General features: G+C 46.0%; 1 protein-coding gene and 1 long non-coding RNA gene across 3 annotated transcripts in view; both read left to right on the top strand.

Annotated features, from left to right (window-relative positions):
- Positions 1 to 20,794, top strand: part of LOC126546998 (uncharacterized) — a 97,833-nt gene extending 77,039 nt beyond the window's left edge. Inside the window, exons 2-3 of one of the 2 annotated variants that reach the window (XM_050194792.3) lie at positions 6,897 to 7,313; positions 12,622 to 20,794. In XM_050194792.3, coding sequence (XP_050050749.2) covers positions 6,897 to 7,313; positions 12,622 to 12,816 — 612 coding nt within the window. In that variant the 3' untranslated portion in view covers positions 12,817 to 20,794. The remainder of the gene's footprint in view (positions 1 to 6,896; positions 7,314 to 12,621) is intronic. The other variant, XM_055062917.2, reaches the window with a different exon arrangement.
- Positions 1,415 to 3,692, top strand: LOC129380837 (uncharacterized). Its single transcript, XR_008609051.1, has 2 exons — positions 1,415 to 3,445; positions 3,527 to 3,692. It is a non-coding gene; the product is annotated as an uncharacterized lncRNA (long non-coding RNA).
- Positions 20,795 to 21,653: the final 859 nt, after the last annotated feature.

The raw sequence follows: 21,653 nt of genomic DNA, 5'->3' as shown, positions 1-21,653 counted from the left end.
AACAAAACCAAACACCGTATTGGCATCTAGATAAAAGAAACACGAAAGCATTGGAAGGTATTGAAGCTGACGATACATAGTTAGAAACTGGTTAAATTTAAATGATTGGCTTGTGTATAATGAATTCGGAGAGGTGTTTCCGATCACATGTCAGGCATGTTGCAGAAATTGGCGCCCATATTCACAAAGCTTTTCTAAGTGCTATACTATCAACGATTGGCCACCACCGCTGCGGTAACATTGCTATCATACTGATCTCTGTTTGAGCGGCGGGCACCTGAACGCTGGCCACTGAGGAACCCTCCTGTGTAAGGATTATTATTATTATTTTTTTTGTTAACATGGGCCCTGATTAGCAGCGTCTGGTGTGTCCTGTCGTAACTCGTAGAGTTAAGCTGGCAAGGGACTCCAGGTACCCAGCTTTTCATTCGTAACTGCTCTTTGTCATTGGCCGGCCGCCTTCGCTATAGTGACATGTCCAATAATACGATTGGGTGGCGACTGCCCTTACTACGAGTATCCACTGCAAGCACTTTTAAAGCGAAGATTTATTTTCCTGCTCCGCCTGGTTTGGCGTGGCTGCTGCTGATGCTGGCCGCTGTATGCTGCATGGTTTGGTCGGTATCTTGGCGGATAAACCGTGTGTCCCTGCTAGCATTAGTCAAGGTGTTCAAGGGAAAAAAAAGGTGAAAAAAAAAAACAGAGTGCAACTTACAGTTGCATGACGTACGGTGTCCTGTACACTAAGATATGCCGTACCAACAAGCCCCTATATAGCTACCCTCATCGACTGTACTCAGAACACCGTACGTCTTACGATCGTATATATTGCACCGTGCTTTCTAAATCTTTTTTTTTCTTTGAACAGCTTGGTTAACGTTAGCTTGGACACCCTGTAATATAAAGTTATATGAGCGTCCGAATGCAAGAGTAAGTAAATAAGCCCTGTATACTGACCGACAAAGTAGTGCCGGAAAGCGCACCTCTGCACCGCGCAATGAAAAAAGAATGTATTCGTAGACATAAAGCCTGTACATACAATGTCGGCTCATAGGCAAAAAGCACACCGACAATTATAATGTAACAGCGCCCATCATATTTAACGGATTCTATGATTTGCTTCACTTTCCTTGATTTAGCCATACCGTATGTCCCCCACCCCTACAGGGTGCGCCCTTTATTGACTAATTATCCAGGATGGATATGTGTGCCACTGTTACACAAGACATGCAGAATCCTTAGATGTAGCTAGATATATCTGTTGTACTTCTCATTGCGCACACCTGTTATGATTGTATTTATTAGAGAAGCATCAGTCACCACAGCCTTCGTCCTCGTGACATCGCTGTGTAGACGTCTCACACACGCTGCGTCCTCCAGATTTCGTATTTGCATTTCGGCCTGGCTCGTCAGTGGTGTAGTGCATAAGCATAAAAATTGCATGAGGTTAAAGTTGTCAGCTTTGTGGTGCCTAAACAAACATTCCATGAGATTACACGTTGCGCAGTAGAGTAAACATAATTGTACGCATCGCAATTAATTGCATAGCACATATAATTAACCGCTTCACTATAAAGCTTCGCTTCACGTATATTCCAACATGTGTGTTGAACCTGTTCTTCCTCTACATTTTCTTAATGATGTGTCCAGGACTTTTGACAGCGCAAATGCGCATAGATAAGTGCTATAGGAACAGTACACACAAGAAAACCAAGGAAAACGTAGAAAGAAAGAAACAGAAAATGCAGCGTTATGCTTATTGATCTCTACGGACACATTATGCACAGAGCGCTCGATGGCGCCACAAATCCATCCTTGGTAGAATTTCGTGAATGTCATTAGTAGCAGTGATATAAGTGCGAATTCGAGCGCCTATGATCGGCAGGACTGCAGCCGTCGGAGCTCATGTGCATAATGTGCAATCAACGCTCGTTGTAGCCATACAAGGCTGCATTATTTAAATGATACAGTACATCACTATACGTTCCGAACGTGCGCGTATGGTTAAGAGTCCATGGAGGCCACGGAGACGACGCTGAAAGTGTCGCCTGTTTATTTGATTTTCCACGCGCAGCTGTTTGGCGTGCCAAGGAATTGGCCCCGCTTTACAAAATTTCGGCAGCTGTTGGCGGCGCAGGGGTAGGAAAAAGGATGCAGCGACTTCTATACCCGGCTTTTGAATGACTCTGCGCGGATTCGACCACACCAAGCCGAAGATGTCCCCGATGGTTTTTGCGTAAGCCTTGAAATTGCGCCATCTGGCTGCGGCTGTTCTCAATTCTTCTCATATTCCTTATTATCCTCCTCACTCCTTGCATAAAGACAAACGGGGCTGATAATGATGAATGCGGCGCGGTTGGTAGTGGTAATTATGATGATGATGATGATGATGTCTCAAAGACAATGGCACATACCCGATAAGAGAGACTGCACAACAATCAGGCGGCGTAGGTGAAATGCGTTACTATTGGCATTAAAGTTCCACAAATTCAAATGACGAAAACGGGACACGAGAGTGCGTGATTGAGCAGCCACGCCTTGCTTTAGTTATGCGGCGACTTCGTTTACCAAATGCTTTTTTTTTCTCTTCTTTCTTTCCTTTTATTTATTTCTTTTATTTTTTATTATTTTTTTAATTATTTTTTTTTTTGAGACCAGCAGTAACTTAATATCAGAGGGATACGATATTCACTGCTCCTTGCGGCAGTGACGTAATGACAGCTTCGTTTCTAGGGCTGTTTTCGGCCTATAATGTGTTGACTTCAGGCAGCGCTTGGCAACGCTTTGAGCCCAGTGCCGATATCGAACGCTTCGGACAACATGAATGGAATGCATGAGCACTTGCACCTGCTATACACCCAGCTTCGTATTTGTACGGTGATAAAACACACGCAAAGTGCAATATATCGAACAACTTGCACACGGCAGGGTGATTAGTGCCCTTATCAGGACCCACCTTATTGAGTAGGGGTTGGAACACAGCGGATGTGCGAGATAGAATTGCTCGTTTAATAAAATGTCACATGCGATAAGGATGATAAACAGTGATAATGAAATAAGATAAGGAAGTGGAGCGGTGGAGAGGGGTGCAGGTGAGTGATGGAAATGGGACGAATGACCATATCCGCTTGTACAATAACGAGCAAGGTGTTAGGAGGAGGGCAACGGCTGAGTCACCACGCGTTACGTCGATTTGCACGCCGTCCGTAGAACACAGGATGTACGCAGGCCGGGGCCGCGAGCTCGAGATACGCCAGAGCGCGTAGTATAATACACCCCGTGGCCGGCGTCGCATTCACGCTCGACGGTCGTCGCGGTGGAGGAAGCCCGGCCGTCAAGTTGGCACGTCGCTTTCGGAACGCGAGCGGGTCGGGCCTCCCCCCCTCTTCTTGTTCCGGCAATACGACACAGCCGGGGACGACTGTGACCAGCCTCTTCAAAAACGGTGAGCCCCGGCGACAGCAGACTCGCGCCGCCACAGCGCTGACGCTACGACCCCATCGCTGATCGTGTCTTTTCGTTCCAGATGGAAGCGAACAGCTAGGGGGGAATGGCTGGGGTAGTGAAACTTAACGAAAAAAAAATGATAGGAAGAAAGGAAAAGAAAGCAGGGAGAAAGGAGACGAAAAACGAAGAGGAAAAGGAAAACCAAGCGACACGAAGGCGAAAGTTAAAGCACGACGAACAGCTTACTCTTGTCGCCATTTCTTTTTTCTTGGATAATTTTGACAGTGGTGGCGGCGAAGCGTTAGTGAGTCGCAAGTATGACTGGTGGTCGAGTTGCAGGGTCGCGACGGAGTACAAGGCCCGAGCAGGAGAGAGCGGTGGCAGCGCAATAATGCGTATGAGCGTGCACTATCGCCATTTGGACAGCACGATGCTGCTGTACACGATGGCGAGGCAGGGGGAAAAAAGCCGATCGCAGTAAGCCCACCCTTCACAGGTATACTGTCGCCCGTTATATGCAGTTAATGTGCTCGTAATCGCGAGTTCGAGTACCTGTACGTGATACACCTACGAGCAACATGGGTCGCAGCAAACGCATGCCGCGGACTATACGGGCTTGCGTACCAGCGGACGTCCGTATTCCTCGTGAGAGCCGTTTGCCGTGTGTGCGATGATCAGACCTGAAGCACACGTAGTTTGTGCTAGGCGCTGCGTATGAGTGACAGGCGACGTCATATTGCATTGGTCTCTTTATTCGACGTTATTGCTGCAGACACTCATTATGAGACGTTTCGATACAAGATTTTGCTATGTACTTTTCAATTTCGTTCTTACAGCATTTATCGGAGTTCCGCATTAATTTTTCGCCACTTTCATAGTAGCAAGAAAAACCCGAGCACTACTGCCAGTTATATACAGCTGACCAGACAGGAATGAGCACACCACCTCCACAAGTAACCTAAATCGTCCATGCAGTCGGGTCGTTTTGTAAAAACAATGGGTTTGTCGCTTGTGAGGTGCTGCGATAATAAGTAAGACTTGGTACGGAGTACGACTACCTCATCGAGGCGTTGAAACGGCGATGATTCAGAAAGTGTACTTCCGACAACAGCAATGCACGAGCATCAGTGGCGCAGCCAGAAATCAACTTGAAGGGGTACGGGAAGGGTGAAGGGGCGGAGAAGAGGGAAATATGGGCACGCCCCATATTAAGACAGAAATTTCGGGACGGCGAGAGGGCACGTGCCCGGTGTGCCAACCCCTGGCTACGCCACTGACGAGCACGATGCTGCTCTCGTCTACCTTTCTGCCTTCGCAAATGCATCTGCATGGTGCGCAAGTTGTCAGCACTGGCCCGAACTTGTGTCATACACAGTGTCTCCAAATGCAGACCGCCGGCAAAGGATGTGCGAAGTTAATCGTTAAGTCTTGAGTCTGCTGCCCCGCGTCTATAACTTAAGTTTTATGAACACATTTTTCTTGACAGTTAAGACCCACGGTTTGGTTCCGCTACAATGTCTCGTATTGTTCTTTCCGTTTGTGTACTGAAATCAATGTAAAATTACTGCGAATATAGAGGGTGTCCCATCTAACTTTAGCCAGAGTTTTAAAATATGCATGGGCCACGTAGCTGGACAGAACAAATCTAATGTTGTTTACCGTCGCTCGGAGATACTCAAATTAGTTTTCATTTGCCTAATTAGATAATTAGTCCGAATTAATTGATCAGCTTCTGAAATATTCCAATTATATGAAAAGTTTTAATGAGAAAATTGTGTATATATATACATATACATATATATATATATATATATATATACATATACATATATATATATATATATATATATATATATATATATATATATATATATATATATATATATAGTTGCGTTGATTACAGTTTAAAAAAAATCGTTCTAAAAGCTCTAATTGCAAAAGACTGTCGTATTCTGTCATCGCAAACAGCGGATTGCGTTAACAACTGCTCGCTATGCACTACGGAAGAAATAATCAAAAAGCGCGCCCTGCCCTGTTACGGCAACTCGTTCGCAATGTGCTCAACGCGCCTCTGCTGAACAATGCTTTGCCGATAAGAGGAGTGATGCGAATTTAAGCTGCGCTGCTCGCTACGAGCCGTGTCGACCTTGTTCGTACCGTCGGGCCTATAGGAAAACAACGAACGCTTCCCTGCTCCATCACGACGCGCACGGCGCAGCGGAAGAGGCTTGCCAGTGAGCGAGCCCGCAGCGGCACACAAAGCCGGCTCACGCGGTGCAAGGTCGTTTTCGTGGCTGCGGCGCTTTGCGCTCTTTATGCGCGCTAGATATTGATGATTCGCTAATGGCGTTGTTTAGAGAAGCAGCTGCCTGTGCACTTTCGCAGTAATGAGCCCTGATACGCGCGCATCGAGCACAGTAAAAGCAGTTGGGCGTGATTGATTACCTGGTGATATTGGAAATGTTGGCAGTTTTCGTCGCCGGTTTTTCCACATTTGGTTGTCCAACGATATAGAGCTGGGGACCGGATTCACGAGACATTTGGGCCCGTATTCATAAAAATCTCTTACGCTAGAACTGCTCGCGAGAAATAAATTCAGCCAATCCTGATGCTGGACATGCCGTTAGCGAAGGCCGCCAGCCAATGGCAGAGAGCACTTACGAACGAAATGCTTTGTGAATTCGGCCCTTAGTTCTTAAGTGCTTTTTGCCATTGGGCAGCCGCCTTAGCTAATAATATGTGCAGCACCACGACTGGCTGAATATTTTCTCTTAGGAACAATTTTAGCGAAAGAAGGTTTCGTGAATGCGGGCCCAGAGTTTTACGTTCTCTATTGTGCAACGAAAGCTGTTTTACTTTATATTGACGTTTTGCGGATGCTAATGAAAGCACTTTATATGCAGAGCTACGTGTACTTGAGAATGACAAACTGATGAGAAAACATGCACAAGAAAGGAAACACGTACGTGACCACTGTGAGCAAGCTTTCTGTATAAAAGCGACAGTCAAGGATTTCCTTCCAGCAGGGTGGATATGCGAATGTACTAAACAAGCAATAAAACAGGAAAAAAAGAAAAGATCAAGCGAAATTCGCCTATGCTTTTCCGCCCACTCTCATCCTACGCATGCAGTCATCATAATCCATAAATGGGCGCCATTCATCCAAAGGCACACTTAAGGTTCAAAAGGGGGCTCGAGCCTTTTGACCGGCTCGGCTCGTGCCGCCTCGGCGTCCAGCTCTTCTGGCGGGGGGCGGAGAAATTGGTCTCTCTTTAGAATCCGGGCCGAAGGAGCGCGCGTGTATATACGTTGGGCAAACGGCGGCTGTTGCGGGTACGTGTTGGCACTTCTTTTTTTTTTTATTTTCGCGTGTTCTTCGCCATCCGCGCTGAAAATTTTAACGAGGCGCTGCTGCGTTTTGCACCCCTTCCCGCGAACCCCTGTCGCAGGTGCGCGGCGTACCCGCTCCAACCACGGCGGCGACGACGACGCAGCACCCCCGGCGGCTCCCCATGCCGACTGCGTCAGCCAAGGCGCCCAGCGACAGCTGTCGCGTCGTCGGCGTGTCTCCTCGGGCGCAGCTTGACGCGGCGGAGATCCGGGCTGCTCCGGGTATGGCCGCAGTTCTGGCGTCGGCGCGCGGTTGCGACCGCGGCCTGCAGCCGTTGCAGGGATCCACGACTCCCGAGGCCAGCCTGCGCGTGCAGCGAGCCCTCCTGAAACTCGAGCTACCCGACTGGTTCCGGCAGCACTACAGGCCTCCCAGAAGGGATCATGGGCTCGGCGACGACGCGGCACAGTGGCCCAAGTGGCGCGCGCTTCCAGGCAAAGACGCCAAGCTGCCGGCAGGTCTCCGGCCCTCCCAGGTTCGTTCCCGTTGCCCGAGTCATCTGCGTATAAGCGTGCCTGGGCTGCATGCATCCACGTGTGCGCGTGTGAACGTACTATTTATTTCTGTTCGTGTGTCGGCGTGTGCGGTGGGGCTGCCCGCTACGCCAACAAATTTTACACACAGTTCAACAGACAAGGACAAAAAATTATACTCGGTTATAGCAAACAACGCTAACACTTCACCAAACGGGTAACACTTCAGTGTGTAATTTCTGTAAAAAGATTTTCGGGCATGGGAAAAGATCCATCTTGTTGAAGTTGTTCGTACGAAGCTGGTCGTGTCCGCTTGCAATATCTGCAATCCGCTGCTGTCATAGGTACAGAGTTCATGGCAGCGCAGGAGTCGCTGAAAACTGTTGAATTTATTGCGACATCAACTGCGAGCTTGAAATTGCGTTTGCTCCGTGCGTCCGTCCATGCCGTTACGCTAACGACGTTATGGTATCGTCGTCAGGCTGCCTCGCCATCTGCATAGCGCGAAGAAAAAGAAAACTTCGTTCACTAGCACCACTACATTGCTCGCGCTGCAAGCAATCCAAGTCACACCGAACTGGATTGTACTGTAGTAGAACAGCCTCTTAAGGTATACACTGCGATGCCAGATAGCGCATGGTTGTTCTGCGTTATCAAATAATAAATCCCCGCGTAGTATATATTTGCCTCCTTGGTACCTATAAGGGACACTGACCTGCTAAAGTAATAACGCATACTGTCACGTGGTATCGCCCCGTCACGTGGTATCTTTTCCTATTTCGCGGGCTTTCTTTGGCATGCGGAAAAAAGGACTACTTGAGATATATCGTGTTGGAAACAATTTATTCAGAGGTTTCCCAAGGTGCTCTACAACTTTGAATATCACACTTGGGGTCTGCAGCCAATACTTAAAAAGTTGATTGGTTAAACATAACTAATCCACCACTTAAGGGAAAAATAAAAAAAAAATTGCCTGAGTAACTCTAGACCAGTGCCAATATTATGCGTTCGGTTCAACTCGCGTCCGGAGGGCCTTTCATTTTTTAAACTTTGGCTCGAGTAATGTGGGACAACCTGTATAGTAGCTCATATACAGTGCGCATTTCTTTTTAATTTGAACACATTCTTTTCTTTTCTGTAAGAACAGTCTAAGCAGTTTACCCGAATTACGTAACTGCAGAAAAGTTATCTCACCAGGCGGACCTACTTTGCAAGAAAAACCAAAGCACCTCATACACTAATTAAACTAATTACATTAATCGACTTCTAAATTGCCAACTTTGCAGCGCATGCTTATATTTGAAAGTTGATGGGAATCGTCCTAAAAGTCTAGTTTCGTGTTTCTACATTAAGAAAGGACGACGTAGACCGAAAGAACTGGCGTCACATGATTCGCTAGATTTGCCTGATTACGCGCGCGGCACCGCAAAGCACGGCCCGCCGTCCAACGCTTACGCGACGTAGAAGACTGGCGTGAAATTCGCGCTTCCTACTTCCCAATAGCTCGTGCAGATTGGCGCATTGCGCAGCTCCCTGTACAATGCGGAGTCACTTCAGCAGCAGGGGTGAGACAGACTACTTTATCGCGTGGTATGTCGAAGCTTTAGTTTACATCGCCCAGCAACAACACCGAGGAGTTGCACCGCGAGCCGCGCTTCGCAGTTGCGCATAATCAGGTAAATTGAACGAATAATTTAATGCCAAATATTTCACTCTGCATGGCCATCTCGAAATGTCGAAACACAGAACTGTAGTTTTATCCAGATTCTCTTCAACTTTCTAATTTAAACATATCTGCCGTAAAGTTTGCGAGCAAAACATTAAATAATGTAGTTAGTTAATTCATTAATAGATTGCTTTGACTGATCTTGCAAAGGATTTCCGCCAGGGCAAATGATGTTCGCCTGGGCAAATAATTCATCTTTAGTGACGTCATTCGGGTAAATTTTCAAGTTTTTTTTTGCTTGTTTTTTAACGCACACACACGTACACGCACACACACGCACGCGCGCGCGCGGCTCAGAGCGACAAAGCGCCCGATATACCGACAATGCAAATGTAGAGGAAAAAATTCCATTCTTTTGGGCAAATCTCATAGGTGGCACGGCATCATTTTGCTTCAGGACGTCCGTTGCAAAATAAGTTGTGGCTTCCGAGTCCTGAGGCTGAAAAACGAGTAGTCTTCAATGCGTAAACTGGTGAAAAGGTCTGCGCTCACCGTGTACGTCAGCCCACAATTACGTTTAATACTATATTATTCTTCAACCGCAACACCCCCACTTCAAACCACCCTATGGCAGCTTGGTTATCGCCCATTCCCGCGTAATGGGCGAGCGCCACTGTTTAAGGAACAAACGAGCAAGCAAATAAGACGGCGGTCTCCACTGTGAAAGAATGCTGCTGTTGCAGTAAATCTGTCAGAGCCGAAAGAATTTTCAAAGTCTACTTCTTCCTTTCTTTAATCCTTCTTTTGTGTTTCGACGAACTCACACCTAACGAGCGATTAATTTTTTTTTTTTATCTCATTCATTCAGTCACGCTGCATATATTGAAGGAATCAATCGCTCATCCTGACGTTCGTTCTTAAGCGGGCAAAAAAGCGCAGCAAGTAAAATTTCTTTCAACTTCACTTCTTCAACGCTTCTCGGAATACAAATTCACCGACTGCTAAAGATCAGAAGGAATTAATGGCTGTGTTTGCTGAAAGCCTCGTTGTACAGAAAGTGTGTGCTCGAGTGAAATCTGCAGTGCGATGTTTGCGAGTCTATAGCCTCGCCAGCTACACATTCCATCTTTGGAAAACCAATAAATAGTTTCGAAGTATAGTTTGCCCGAAATAAGGCGGCTGCGCTTCCGCAATGCACTTTGGTCGCGAGAAATGAACCATGTCTCGCGTCTTTATACGCGAATCAACTTCGAAAGCAGTTTTCATTGTTGCGGCCAAAAGACGTGCTCCGTTTTTTCTGTGTGTGTGTGGCGCTCGACGTTTGACTTGAACGGAGTCTCGCCAGCTAGCCAGCCAGCAGAGCGTGAGACACGGCCTTATTCTCAGAAGCCGAGATATAGAACTTTTTCTTTTTTCTTCCTCGCAGAGAGACTGCTCGTATGCTTCCGTGCTGCCACAGCCACGTAATCTTCGCCGTACGTGTATCGCGCTACGCTATACGATCGAGACTGCACATATTTTCGTATCCCGGACGTGTCAAAGCGGGACTCAGACACGATCCGAGAACAGTTCGCAACAATTTGAGCCGATCTTTGAGCAATAACGTACTAGTCGACATGGCGAAGGCGCTGGCTGATGACAAAGCGCCTAAAAGCGAGAGGTATATATATATATATATTTTCAAATACTGTTGGCCGTCTTGGCCGTAACAGGGTGAGTACAGCAGGTTTGCACAAAGTGTGAAAAATGTAAACACTTTACAAACGTAAATAGGACATGTTAGCAATGAATGTTGGAAATACAATGCAAAACCAATAGCGGAATACAAATACAATAGTTTGGCTAAGAAATACATGTTTCTAACATTGTGACAGTGATATTGGAAGCAGCATAAAAGAAAGACTATTGTGTGTATTTCCAGAATAGTGTGACAATTTTTGCACGGCACCACTAAGATTTCATAAAAAGTTTTTAACGCGTTCCTCAAAGATTTCAGTGCTACTCGACTGCAAAACAGACGCCGGCAAACTGTTCCATTCCTTAATCATTCGCGGAAAAAATGAATAAGCGTACATGTCCAGATATGCTTTTGCAATTGAGAACATGCAATGATTGCTTGATCTGACGTTTCTAGCCTGCCTGGGAGCAAGATAGGGTGTGGTTTCAAAATTGAAGTGGCATTTTGATAACAAAAAAAGAAATTTAAGTCTAGCCAACTTCCGTCGTTGAGCCAGTGGAGGCAAATCAAGCAACCGAAGCATTTCGGAAACAGAGTCAGTACGATAATACCGGGAAAGAATGAACCTTGCAGATTTTCTCTGTATCTTCTCAATGCGGTTTATTAATCCTGATTGAAACGCATCCCAAATGACACTGACATACTCTAACGTTGGTCTAATGTAAGTTAAATATGCAAGTAGTTTGACGGGTGTCGTTGCTAGCTTTAATTTTCGGCGAAGGAACCATAACTTTTTTTCTGCAGCTCCACAAATTCTGTCTATGTGTGATTTCCAACTTAAGTCTTTCGAAATTGTTAAACCTAGGTATTTTATCGTTTCAGCTTCGGTTAGAATTGTTCAGTTCATCTCATAATTACACTCAATAACATGCTTTGTTTTGTTTGTAACTCTGAGCATGAATGATTTAGATTCGTTAATTTTCATTTTACTTTTTGCGGCCCAGACTTCTACAGCTTTAAGGGCTTGACTAAGTGACGCCTGATCGTTTTGGTTATTGATTTCGCGATATAATAAACAATCGTCTGCAAATAACCGGATGGTTATGTCGTTACTTATGTTATGAGCAATATCATTTATGTAAACTAGAAAAAGAAGTGGTCCTAAAACGGATCCCTGTTGAACGCCTGAGGTTATTTTTAATTGGTTAGATTTGTTACCATTTATTCCAACGTATTGTGTCCGATCTGTAAGGCATGAGCGGATCCACATAACAACATCATAATTTATAGTCATTTCCATCAGTTTTTTAATTAATTCATTATGTACGACCAGATCGAAAGCCTTCGAGTAATCTAAAAATACAGCGTCGACCTGCTTTCTATTGGTCAAGGAAGCTGAAAATCGTTGATCGTTTCTTTCAACTGTGTGACAGTCGAAAGGTGCTGTCGAAACCCTTGCTGGTTGGGAAAAAAAGCTTTCTTGTCTTCAAGGTAGGTGCAGATTGACTTTGAAACTATATATATATATATATATATATATATATATATATATATATAGACTAGGCAGGCGGGAGCACTTCTGGGACAAGTCTAAGCCATTATGCATATTTACGAAGCCGTTGGTAAGCTATATCGATTCGTGAAAAAAATGCCGAGTGGTCACAGTACCGCAAATTATATCACAATATACGTACTGCATGCTGATGGATGAGAGTTTCTGAGCCAATTAACGAACGAATTTGCGAATTCGGCCCATGAACCACGAAGGACCGCGTTGCTGGTACACGATGAACTACCGTTACGCTCGTTTTTACTAGACACTCACAATGCGACGTTTTCGCATAACTGTGGCCATTGACTGACCCATCAGTAGTCTGCTCGGTCAGTTACTCAGTAAAGCTAGTATGTGCGCCTATCTGTACAGCTGCACAGTTTGTTTCATTCTCTCGCCCTCATCCTGTCGCAGACAGCTGAGACATCGCTGCCGGCTGACCGGAGGAATCTGGTGATCCCCAAGCGGGTCACCTTCCGCGACAAGGGCTCGTCACGCAGCGCTGTCAGGCCCTGGGTGTACCGATCGCTACGGACGCCGTACCTGGGCTGGCGCAGCGCGGGGCACGCGACGACCCCCGCGGTGCAGCAGCAAGCGGCCGTTCGGTGACCGACTGTCACCGAAAGCCCTCGATGCCTGTCACGAGCACCTTCGCACCCCACCGACGTGTATTCATCGCCCACCCTGCACAATGCTCGCCGGAATCAGTCACTCGCACGGCATGCAGTCGCACACGCACCTCGGCCCTGATTGCGGAATGCCCTATACTTGACATCGTACAGCGAATTCCAGCGGCCTTACTGGAGCGCCACTAGTGTCCGGCTTTCAATGGCTCTGCCTGCTGGGCCAACACCTCCTATACTTGTGTTGGCTGGGCCTAGTTTATGTACTATACAGTCAACAGGTTGACGTTCGGCCCTTTCACGTGGGAAACTGACAGAGAGGAGACACGACAAGGCGCTTGCCCTGTCTGCTGTCTGTCAGATTTCGTATTTTGTAGCGCTAAGGAACACGGTGGCCCAACTTAAGTGTGAATGGAAACCTTAGTTTTGCTGCACATTACGGGTCATGAGAATACCAATGCATTTGAGGTGGACTTAAAGCGCCCAGGTGCAGTCTTTGTCAAAATTTTCAAAGCCGCTGCGCGAGTGATGAGATCTGCTGATTGGCGTCGCTGCAGGGCATTTACTGCAGCGAGCGTATAGCGCCTTGAGCCTCGGAACATAGATCACCATTGTCCCCGTTGATGTCTGAGACATTGGAGTGACGAATGATGCTCGGCCAGGTGACAGGTACGGCTACGCACTCAATGCCTTTTAAACATGTTACACGCCGTCGCTGCAGTTCTACCTGCGTTTACGCAGAAGAAAAAAAAAAGGAGACGAAAAATAAAAGAACAGGAATTGACGCTACCTGGTTGTGTTAATCGCACCCATATAGTTAAGCATTGTGCCTCTCTTATAGGTACGCACGCGGCCTCGTGGCAACGTTACGTCTGTTGTTGGTCCCGAAGGGACCCTACGAGGTATCGCTTATAGTTTCCTCCCTTCTGCAGAGAAAGCGTTGCGCTACATTTTGGTCGCTGGAAACCGCAGTACTGAAATAATGTTCATACTCTTTTGTTGCTATATCATCTATGTTATGAAAAGGCTTAATGGTTTTATCATTAAGGCTTGGTACTATCTCAAGCGTTCGCCTTTTGTTGCTTTACTATACTCACGCATATTGACAAGTATGTCGCGTTTCGTCACTTTTCCTTGTCTCGTACACAGCCCCCGCCGCAGCTGTCTTTAGCACGCGACTCGTGCGCTTCTTTGTGTGTTTGGTCCTCCTACACCGGAGGCTCAGTTCGAGGGGAGCTTTGTTTCTTAGCACGCGCTGCCAAACGGGGGAGCCACATTGACAGTTGCGCTTCTCGTCAGTGACGATGACGGCATGAGCGCCGGGCAATTGGTTACCCGCAACTATGAGAAATTGGGCTATTTCGCTGCCTGGCGATAGCGAAGGCCCGGTTGGTGCGTAAGGTGAAGCCGGTGAAGCACTGATTAAATGGATCGAGTTAGCTAAAGCAATGAAAGGCGAGGCCCAGGATCAGCTTGGTAGCGCGTGCTGATATGCGCCTGACTCACTCTGCCTTCGACAGACGGCGCCGAAGCACACAGCAACGTACAGCAGCGCAGTACTTACGACAAGCGTGACGTGCGCTGCACTGTAGAAACAAAGGCAACGTCGTTGCCCCGACGTAAACGCACAGCTGTGGTACACGCTTGCTAGGGAAGTTTTGACCTGATGGGTTAGATGGGGCAACCTCCGGTGCAAGTCGATGTCGCAAAAAGTTACATGCTTAAAGTTGTGTTTTGACATCTGCCTTGAGCCTGTGGCGTGACGTGCTGCCAAAATCTGTTAAGAAAAAAAAAAGATTAAGTCTAGATGCCAAAAGACGCCTTTTGTCGCTGGCGTTAACAAACACAATAGTTCGATGATCTATCTGACTAGATCTCACCGGTCGTTTCGTGTACTGTAATGTCAATGGCGGACAATATATGGTCACGTTTTTTTTTTTTTTTCACGACGTCAACAATGACGATAGCATACCAACTGAAAGCAAATGTGTTGATAGACCGCATGGTTGATTGACAAATCAATATATCCTGTTCTTTATTAAGTTATTTCTACTTGCGAAATGCTATATGGTATGCTAAACGCTTGGTGTCTGCTCGGGGAGAATTAAGTGTCACGAAAAGCGTGCGTGAGGCCGCGCGTCCAGTAAGTTTTCATCACAAAATGTGCCTGCTTCTGCATATGATATTACAACTATTCTAAGCTCTTGGCAGCTGTCTCCTACACTGAACACTGCTGCCTGCCTCTTTGAGCGTATGAATAGAACCACAGCTCATGATAGTCCAAGTCGTTTCTACCCTGTCCCATTGCTTTCTTTTTCTCCCCATTTCAAGAAGCGAGAATTATGCCTACACACAAAGTCTCGCACCTATATCAGCAAAATTTATTGAAATACGTTCACCCTTATATAGCGCTCACTCCCACGTCGTGGACGGAGCGAAGACGCGCACGAGTTCTTCCCCTCAAAGCGTATACCTTTTCGAAAAACTCTCAACTTGCCAGTTCAGAGAAAGAAAGCTTTTAGCTTTTGCAACGGCGTCAGCTACTTGTTTCTCGACGACTAATCGGGGCAAAGTCCCTGTGCTTTGTGAAAGGCTCAGAAGACTGTTGTCGTATAAGGCGGTCTGGTCGACAAGGACATCCGTCTTTCAACAGCATCCCTATACACCTATGAATAGGTGGCCGAACTAACAAAGGTTTTCATTCGTCACAGGCGTTCTTCATTGACCGGCTTTCTACGATAATATTATATCTGGACTCACTATTGCGAACACTTCTAGAGTAAGAACCTATTTGTATTAAATACGGGTAGGGAGCCTAAAGCACTGTGCTATTGGCAACCTTTCTTTCCCCTTCTTTCGAGGTTATAACGCAAGGTGCTGCACTTTTTTTTCTGTGTGTGTGCTCGCAAAGGGCAATGCATACAACGATTCGGATGCCGCTACCGGATGCTCACCATCACGTGGCCGCAAACCCACCATAATGGTGTAGCCTGTTACAGAGGGAAACGAGCTCGCAAAATTTGCACATGAAGCCCACCAACAATAATATCACGCAAGCAAATTGCATAATTACGTGCAAAAACATTCGAGCATACATACCCCAGCTTTTTTTCCCTATAAAATAAAAGAAACCAAAGAAAGCTTCATCTGGACGCCAATGTGGTGATTGAAACGTAGCGTCCTTTTCCTACGTGACGTTCTTATAACACCTAAGTTCCTATACTAAGCGTTCGCTACACGAAAGCATCAGTGTGCATGCGTGACGATGTCGTAATATTACTTTTATGTTATTTTATATTTTGCGGGAGACTTTCGTTATCCCAGATATTCATCTACTTTAGTTTGTAGTGCTTCTTGGCACATTTGACATAAGAATTGTTACAGCGCAATCACATGCAACCACACGTAAGAAGGACGGGACACAAGCGCTGACTGTCAACTAAATTTTATTGATGGAAAACGGATACCTTATATAAGGGGAAAGGCAGAAGTGAAGAGGGAAGGGAGTGATACAATCCGGGAAAAATGACAATGCGCATCGATGAACGAACGTGCCAGCAGTCAACGGAATCAGGCGCCGAAAAAACAAGAAAACGAAAAAACTAGAAAAACACTATCAAAAGGCGAGGGATACTAACATACATTGAAATCAGTAAGCAGTCGCTTCCAAAAAATGAAGCTCTGCAGCAAAAAGCGATACAGAAGGGGTGCTTACGCACTTGCTGCCATATTTGTGTATGTGGAACGCTTCCAAAGAGACGCGCGCCGTCGCGTCGGCACTCTTGCCGAGAATCTTTGTCTCTCCCAAACGAGCCTCGCATCCTGTGCATTCAATTACGTGCGCGACCAAATGTGCGTACTTGTCCTTTAAGTTGCTTAAATTTCGGGCATGTTCCCCCAAGCGTTCATTATTGCAGCGGCCGGTTTGGCCGACATAAGCCTTTCCACACTTCAAGGGAATGGCGTAGACCACTCCTGTGGAACACTGCTTACTGATTTCAATGTATGTTAGTATCCCTCGCCTTTTGATAGTGTTTTTCTAGTTTTTTCGTTTTCTTGTTTTTTCGGCGCCTGATTCCGTTGACTGCTGGCACGTTCGTTCATCGATGCGCATTGTCATTTTTCCCCGATAGTATCACTCCCTTCCCCCTTCACTTCTGCCTTTCCCCTTATATAAGATATCCGTTTTCCATCAATAAAATTTAGTTGACAGTCAGCGCTTGTGTCCCGTCCTTCTTACTTGTGGTTGCATGTGATTGCGCTGTAACAATTTTTATGTCAAGTATGCACCAACTCGCCCAGAAAGAAGTTTTAATCTTGGCACATTGTAGCAATTAATGCTGCACCGCACAATCACAGCTCCTTCAGTTCTCGTAAGGGAAGACTGGTACTCTGCGATGTGGCCTACAGGTCCACTAACGAAAATATCCAGGCAATTCAATGTGTTAAGAGTGGATCGATATATTTGCAGTCCATTTATCCATACTTTAGTGCGTAAAATTTGTGTTGGAGAATAAAAACACAAGTGCTCAGTCGAACCATGCGTTGGAGCACTTCCTGTTGGGCTAGTTGGTAGCTGTTCATTATAAAATATAAAGACGCCAAATAAACGGACACACACAAGAGAACACACATGCGTTGGAAGTATAATATTTTGTTTAAAGACGTAAGAAAAGTTGCTTATGGATCTGGATATACAACATATGCGTGATATTTGCTTTATTTTTTACTTCGAACAACTGTTTTCAAAAAGCCTACAAAATTTACCCAAATCACATCACTGCGGATGAATTACCAGTCCAGATAAACATAATTTAAGAATATGAAATCAATTTATTCAATTAATAAGCAAACGCCAATTAACATTTTAATTACAACTTCAAGGAATACACCTATATCGAGAAGTTGAAGGGAATCGTTAAAGGAAGTCTAGTTTCTTGTTTCTTAATTTGAAAATGGCTCGTGTAGATCATTAATAACTGCCGCCAAAACATTCGTTCAATTAACCTCGTTAAGCCGCCGATATCGCCAGGATATCAGTGCATGTCTCCAGCTCAGAGTAGGCGGAAACAGGAGCCGGAAGGTTCACTTCTTTGTGGATTCAGTACTGCAATGAGATCTTTTGATTCCGTTGCGTTGTTGATTGTTGTATGACGATGGCGTAAGGCACACTGCATTTAGCGCAAATTATTAGGTGCGTCGCTTAGATGTCTCGCTGTCAAAAGTGACCCGTAGTGCGCTTATAACCACCATAGGCCCCTATGACTTCGTTCATAGCTGGATTGTTCTTATGCGTTCCTTTAAATAGCATCGGCGCATTTTTGTAAGCACGTTGTTCGCCCATGATATATGCATGGGGTCTTGAAGAATCAACGCCTCAATTAACGGTGACCTAAAATTGTATGAAAATCGCCATCAGGTGGTGTAGCAGCAATAGCAAGCACAAAGAACTTGTTGTTCTAAGAAAGACTCTCGCGCATTGCGATGATTGCGTAATGTATTGAACGTGGTGGATTAATTCTGGACTCAATTTATACATTTATAAACCAAATACTCTCGACTGACACGCACAAGAGGTATGTATTGAAAGGACTATTTTGAGGCAATCAGCTCTTCAGAGCAAGCGACCCATTTAATCTTCACATTATGTCAAGGATAAGTTTACAACTGCGCTCCTCCCCGGGTTCTGCCTCCGCGAGGACAGCCTGTCACTAAATCGACGCGTAAGTTTAAGGAAGCGTATCCTCGCAATTTTAACCATAGCTGGATTTAGCAAAGGCTAACATATAAGATGACCATATCCCTCTCTATTTTATCATAGGGCTCCGTGTATGCGAGGACGGTCGCCATACGTTGGAGGAGTTACGTTATAACGTTTTGTCGGCGATACTTGCATGTAACTTCAAGCAAGGATCCTATATTATGTATAAAGCCTGAGAATGCTATGAACAGTATACGGTTTCGTGCAACTTGGCACCAACCGAGCGTTTCCGCGCCCAAGTGATGTTTGCACTTTGCGAGTGTGCTGAACTACCTTTAGGAAATCAAATGGTGCCCACACATTCAGTCGCGCGGTTTGCGTTCTCACAAACGAAACGATTCATGAAGCCGACCGAAAGTTGCTTCGCTCTTTTCTGACGGGAAATGTCTTTAAAATCGGTCCGAGGGAATCTATTGCTAAAACCGCATGTAACAAAAACATGTTGTACCATTATCGCTTCTATCTTTGCAACGGTAATATCCACTCTTCTTCCTTTGGTATCACTGTGTAGAGAGCGAAAAAAGAAAAAAAAAAACATCACTCGATCATGCATGTGTTGCATTCTCATGTGAGGCTGTTTTCGCGCCACTCGGGACGCAATCGGAGCTAAATTTAGCCTCGCGCGGTGCGTTCAGAGAGCTGTAGCTCGGTAGTATGTTTGTCCATCCGAGCAGAAACGGCCGTGTTTGAAAGAGCTCACTCCGCCATGGTAGGTAAAATCTATTAAACTCATTCTAATCCTCGCGAGTAGTTACAGGGTCTACAAGTGTGCAACTTGTTGCAGAAATTTCACGCTTATTCAGCTATGGCCCCCACTGCGTTCCCCACGTAGATACGGTACAGAAATGACGCGAAGACACTCGGTCGGCCAGGAAGACAGGGGGTTATATCCAACCCCTTTGACCACGGCGGAGCGTGTCCGCCATCGTAGGGGCCACAAGCGCAGGAGCCCCAAGCATCTATACGACTGCGTACGCGGGGCTCGAGCGGCGCAAAGCACTCTCGGCCGCCACCAGTAAAAAAAGTCATTTTTTGCCCTACAGTGTCCAAGCACCCTCTGCAAAACAAACGGCCCCACTACGAATAGGCAGCGAGCAGAGAACGATTGCGAAATTAGACCACGCACTCGCTGAAACATAAGTTCGTCATCAAAGCTTTCTAGTGCGCGAATAAATGCAACTTGTGTATTTAGTGGAATAATTTTGATACCACGGTGCCCATGCACCGTCTGCAACCGTACCCTAGTGCGGTTGCGTCCCTGAGCCTGCACGACTTTTCTTTTTTTTTCAACTACGACATGAGACCACGACTACGAGAGATAGGACTAAGATAGTAACTGAAGAGAGTGAGAGAGAGAGAGAGAGAGAGAAAAGAAACTACTTGCACATTAGTCAAGAAAAAAAAAAAACCACTTAGTACGAAAATGCCATACTAGAGTAGAAAAAAAAAAAAAGAATGAGGACACACCTGACCACAAGGCAAAACAGCGCACGTAAGGCAAAAAAGAGAACTTGACTCTTGCGTCTGCAGCTGTGCATCATCGTGTTACCCGTACCTGTCTTACACAGCACATTCGCATGCTTAGACAAAATATTTTGGAAAGAACGTTCGGAATGTGATGTCCAAAAAAAATATAAAAAATTGGCTCGAACCCAATAATACGCCATTGACTGTAATCGACACCGCCTCTGCAAGCAGTTCTGATATCACAATCGTGTGTCGTTGCAGAGTCGCTGCGATGGAAGCGGCGCAAAAAGGTTGCGTGCTGGCACGCGCATACCCCGTCCCCACTTCCTTTTGTTTCCCTACAACGATAAAATTTTGAGCCTTAAAAAAAATTTAGCCATGTAATAAAACATGTGCGTCTGTAGGCTAAATCGCTTTGCAAGAAGTCTAACGCAAGATAAATTAATCTATACCGCAGGTGTTTGATGCGACCGAAGCTTCTATTACGAGCAGCCCGCGTTGTTAAAAATTTGGCCGTATCTGATCTCCGGGAACCTTTCCCCTTGACTTCTGTCTAGTTGTGCTTGTAAAGGGCATTCTTTTTACTTCGAGCGCATATGGTTGTTCTTTAAGTTGTTTTTCTGTTCTGTCTAGCATTGCTGATGCGCACGAATGAAGTGAACCTTGTTTTTCTGTTCTGTTATGGCCTTTCTTTTGTACAAGCCCCGATATACGTTAATAAAGGTTTTTAATGGTTTGTTTGGCTGTTCCTGGTGACAACGCGACAGAAAAGACGCTCGGCAAAGATGTGTCGTTGATGACAATGCTGTTTGCTCGCGTTATCAATATTCCGTTTCCCGATGCTCAACATTAGCGCTTTATGTCGCCTGATTATGGCGTGAGTGACAATTACCGGCCTAGTACGCCAGGCTTCACCTAGCATCTCATCTGACGTTTCACCTGGTGCAGCTTGCGAGAACGTTTAGTAATGAAGGTGAGCACGATTTCAATAGTGCGCGCTATTCACTGTTCCCTATATCAGGCTCAGAGTTGTGTACCTAGGCTGCAAGGTACGTCCATCCCATAGTTGTTTCCAATGTTGGCAGATCGCTGGAACCCCCTATAGGAACGCTCTTTATGTTGCATGCCAGCAAGTCTTGGCGGAGTCCGGGTCACACGTAAGAGTTGCCTGTAGATTCGAAGCGACACTGACCTACCCATATTTAGCTGAGCGCCCGCCTGTGAGGTATTACCGTGCCTGTGTGGCCATGTGTAACACTTATGAACCCCCTTTAGAATAAGCCCAAGCCTCTTCTTTTACTCGAACAGGTGTCTGCAACTGAAGACTGCGCAAGTTATGCCGCCATGTTGAAGACCAGCGGTGCGGTTATCTCAAGCCCGATGCATGTGCGTTGGTCGGAGATTTTCGATGAGGTGGCGGGGAAAATAATTGTTTAATCATTTCCCTTGCACTCGCTGGCAAGTGCGCATGCCAAGTCTATGGTTCCGCAGAATAGGTGGGTCTGCAGGGTGTGCACCAGTCGAGTTTACCTTTCCCCTTCACCGGACCTCAAAACTGTGCGCACCATGGCTTCCAGCGGACAGCACAAGTAAAT

This window comes from Dermacentor andersoni, chromosome 1 (assembly GCF_023375885.2).
Source record: "Dermacentor andersoni chromosome 1, qqDerAnde1_hic_scaffold, whole genome shotgun sequence".
NCBI lineage: Eukaryota > Metazoa > Arthropoda > Arachnida > Ixodida > Ixodidae > Dermacentor > Dermacentor andersoni.
This window is presented reverse-complemented; position numbering and strand designations above follow the sequence as displayed.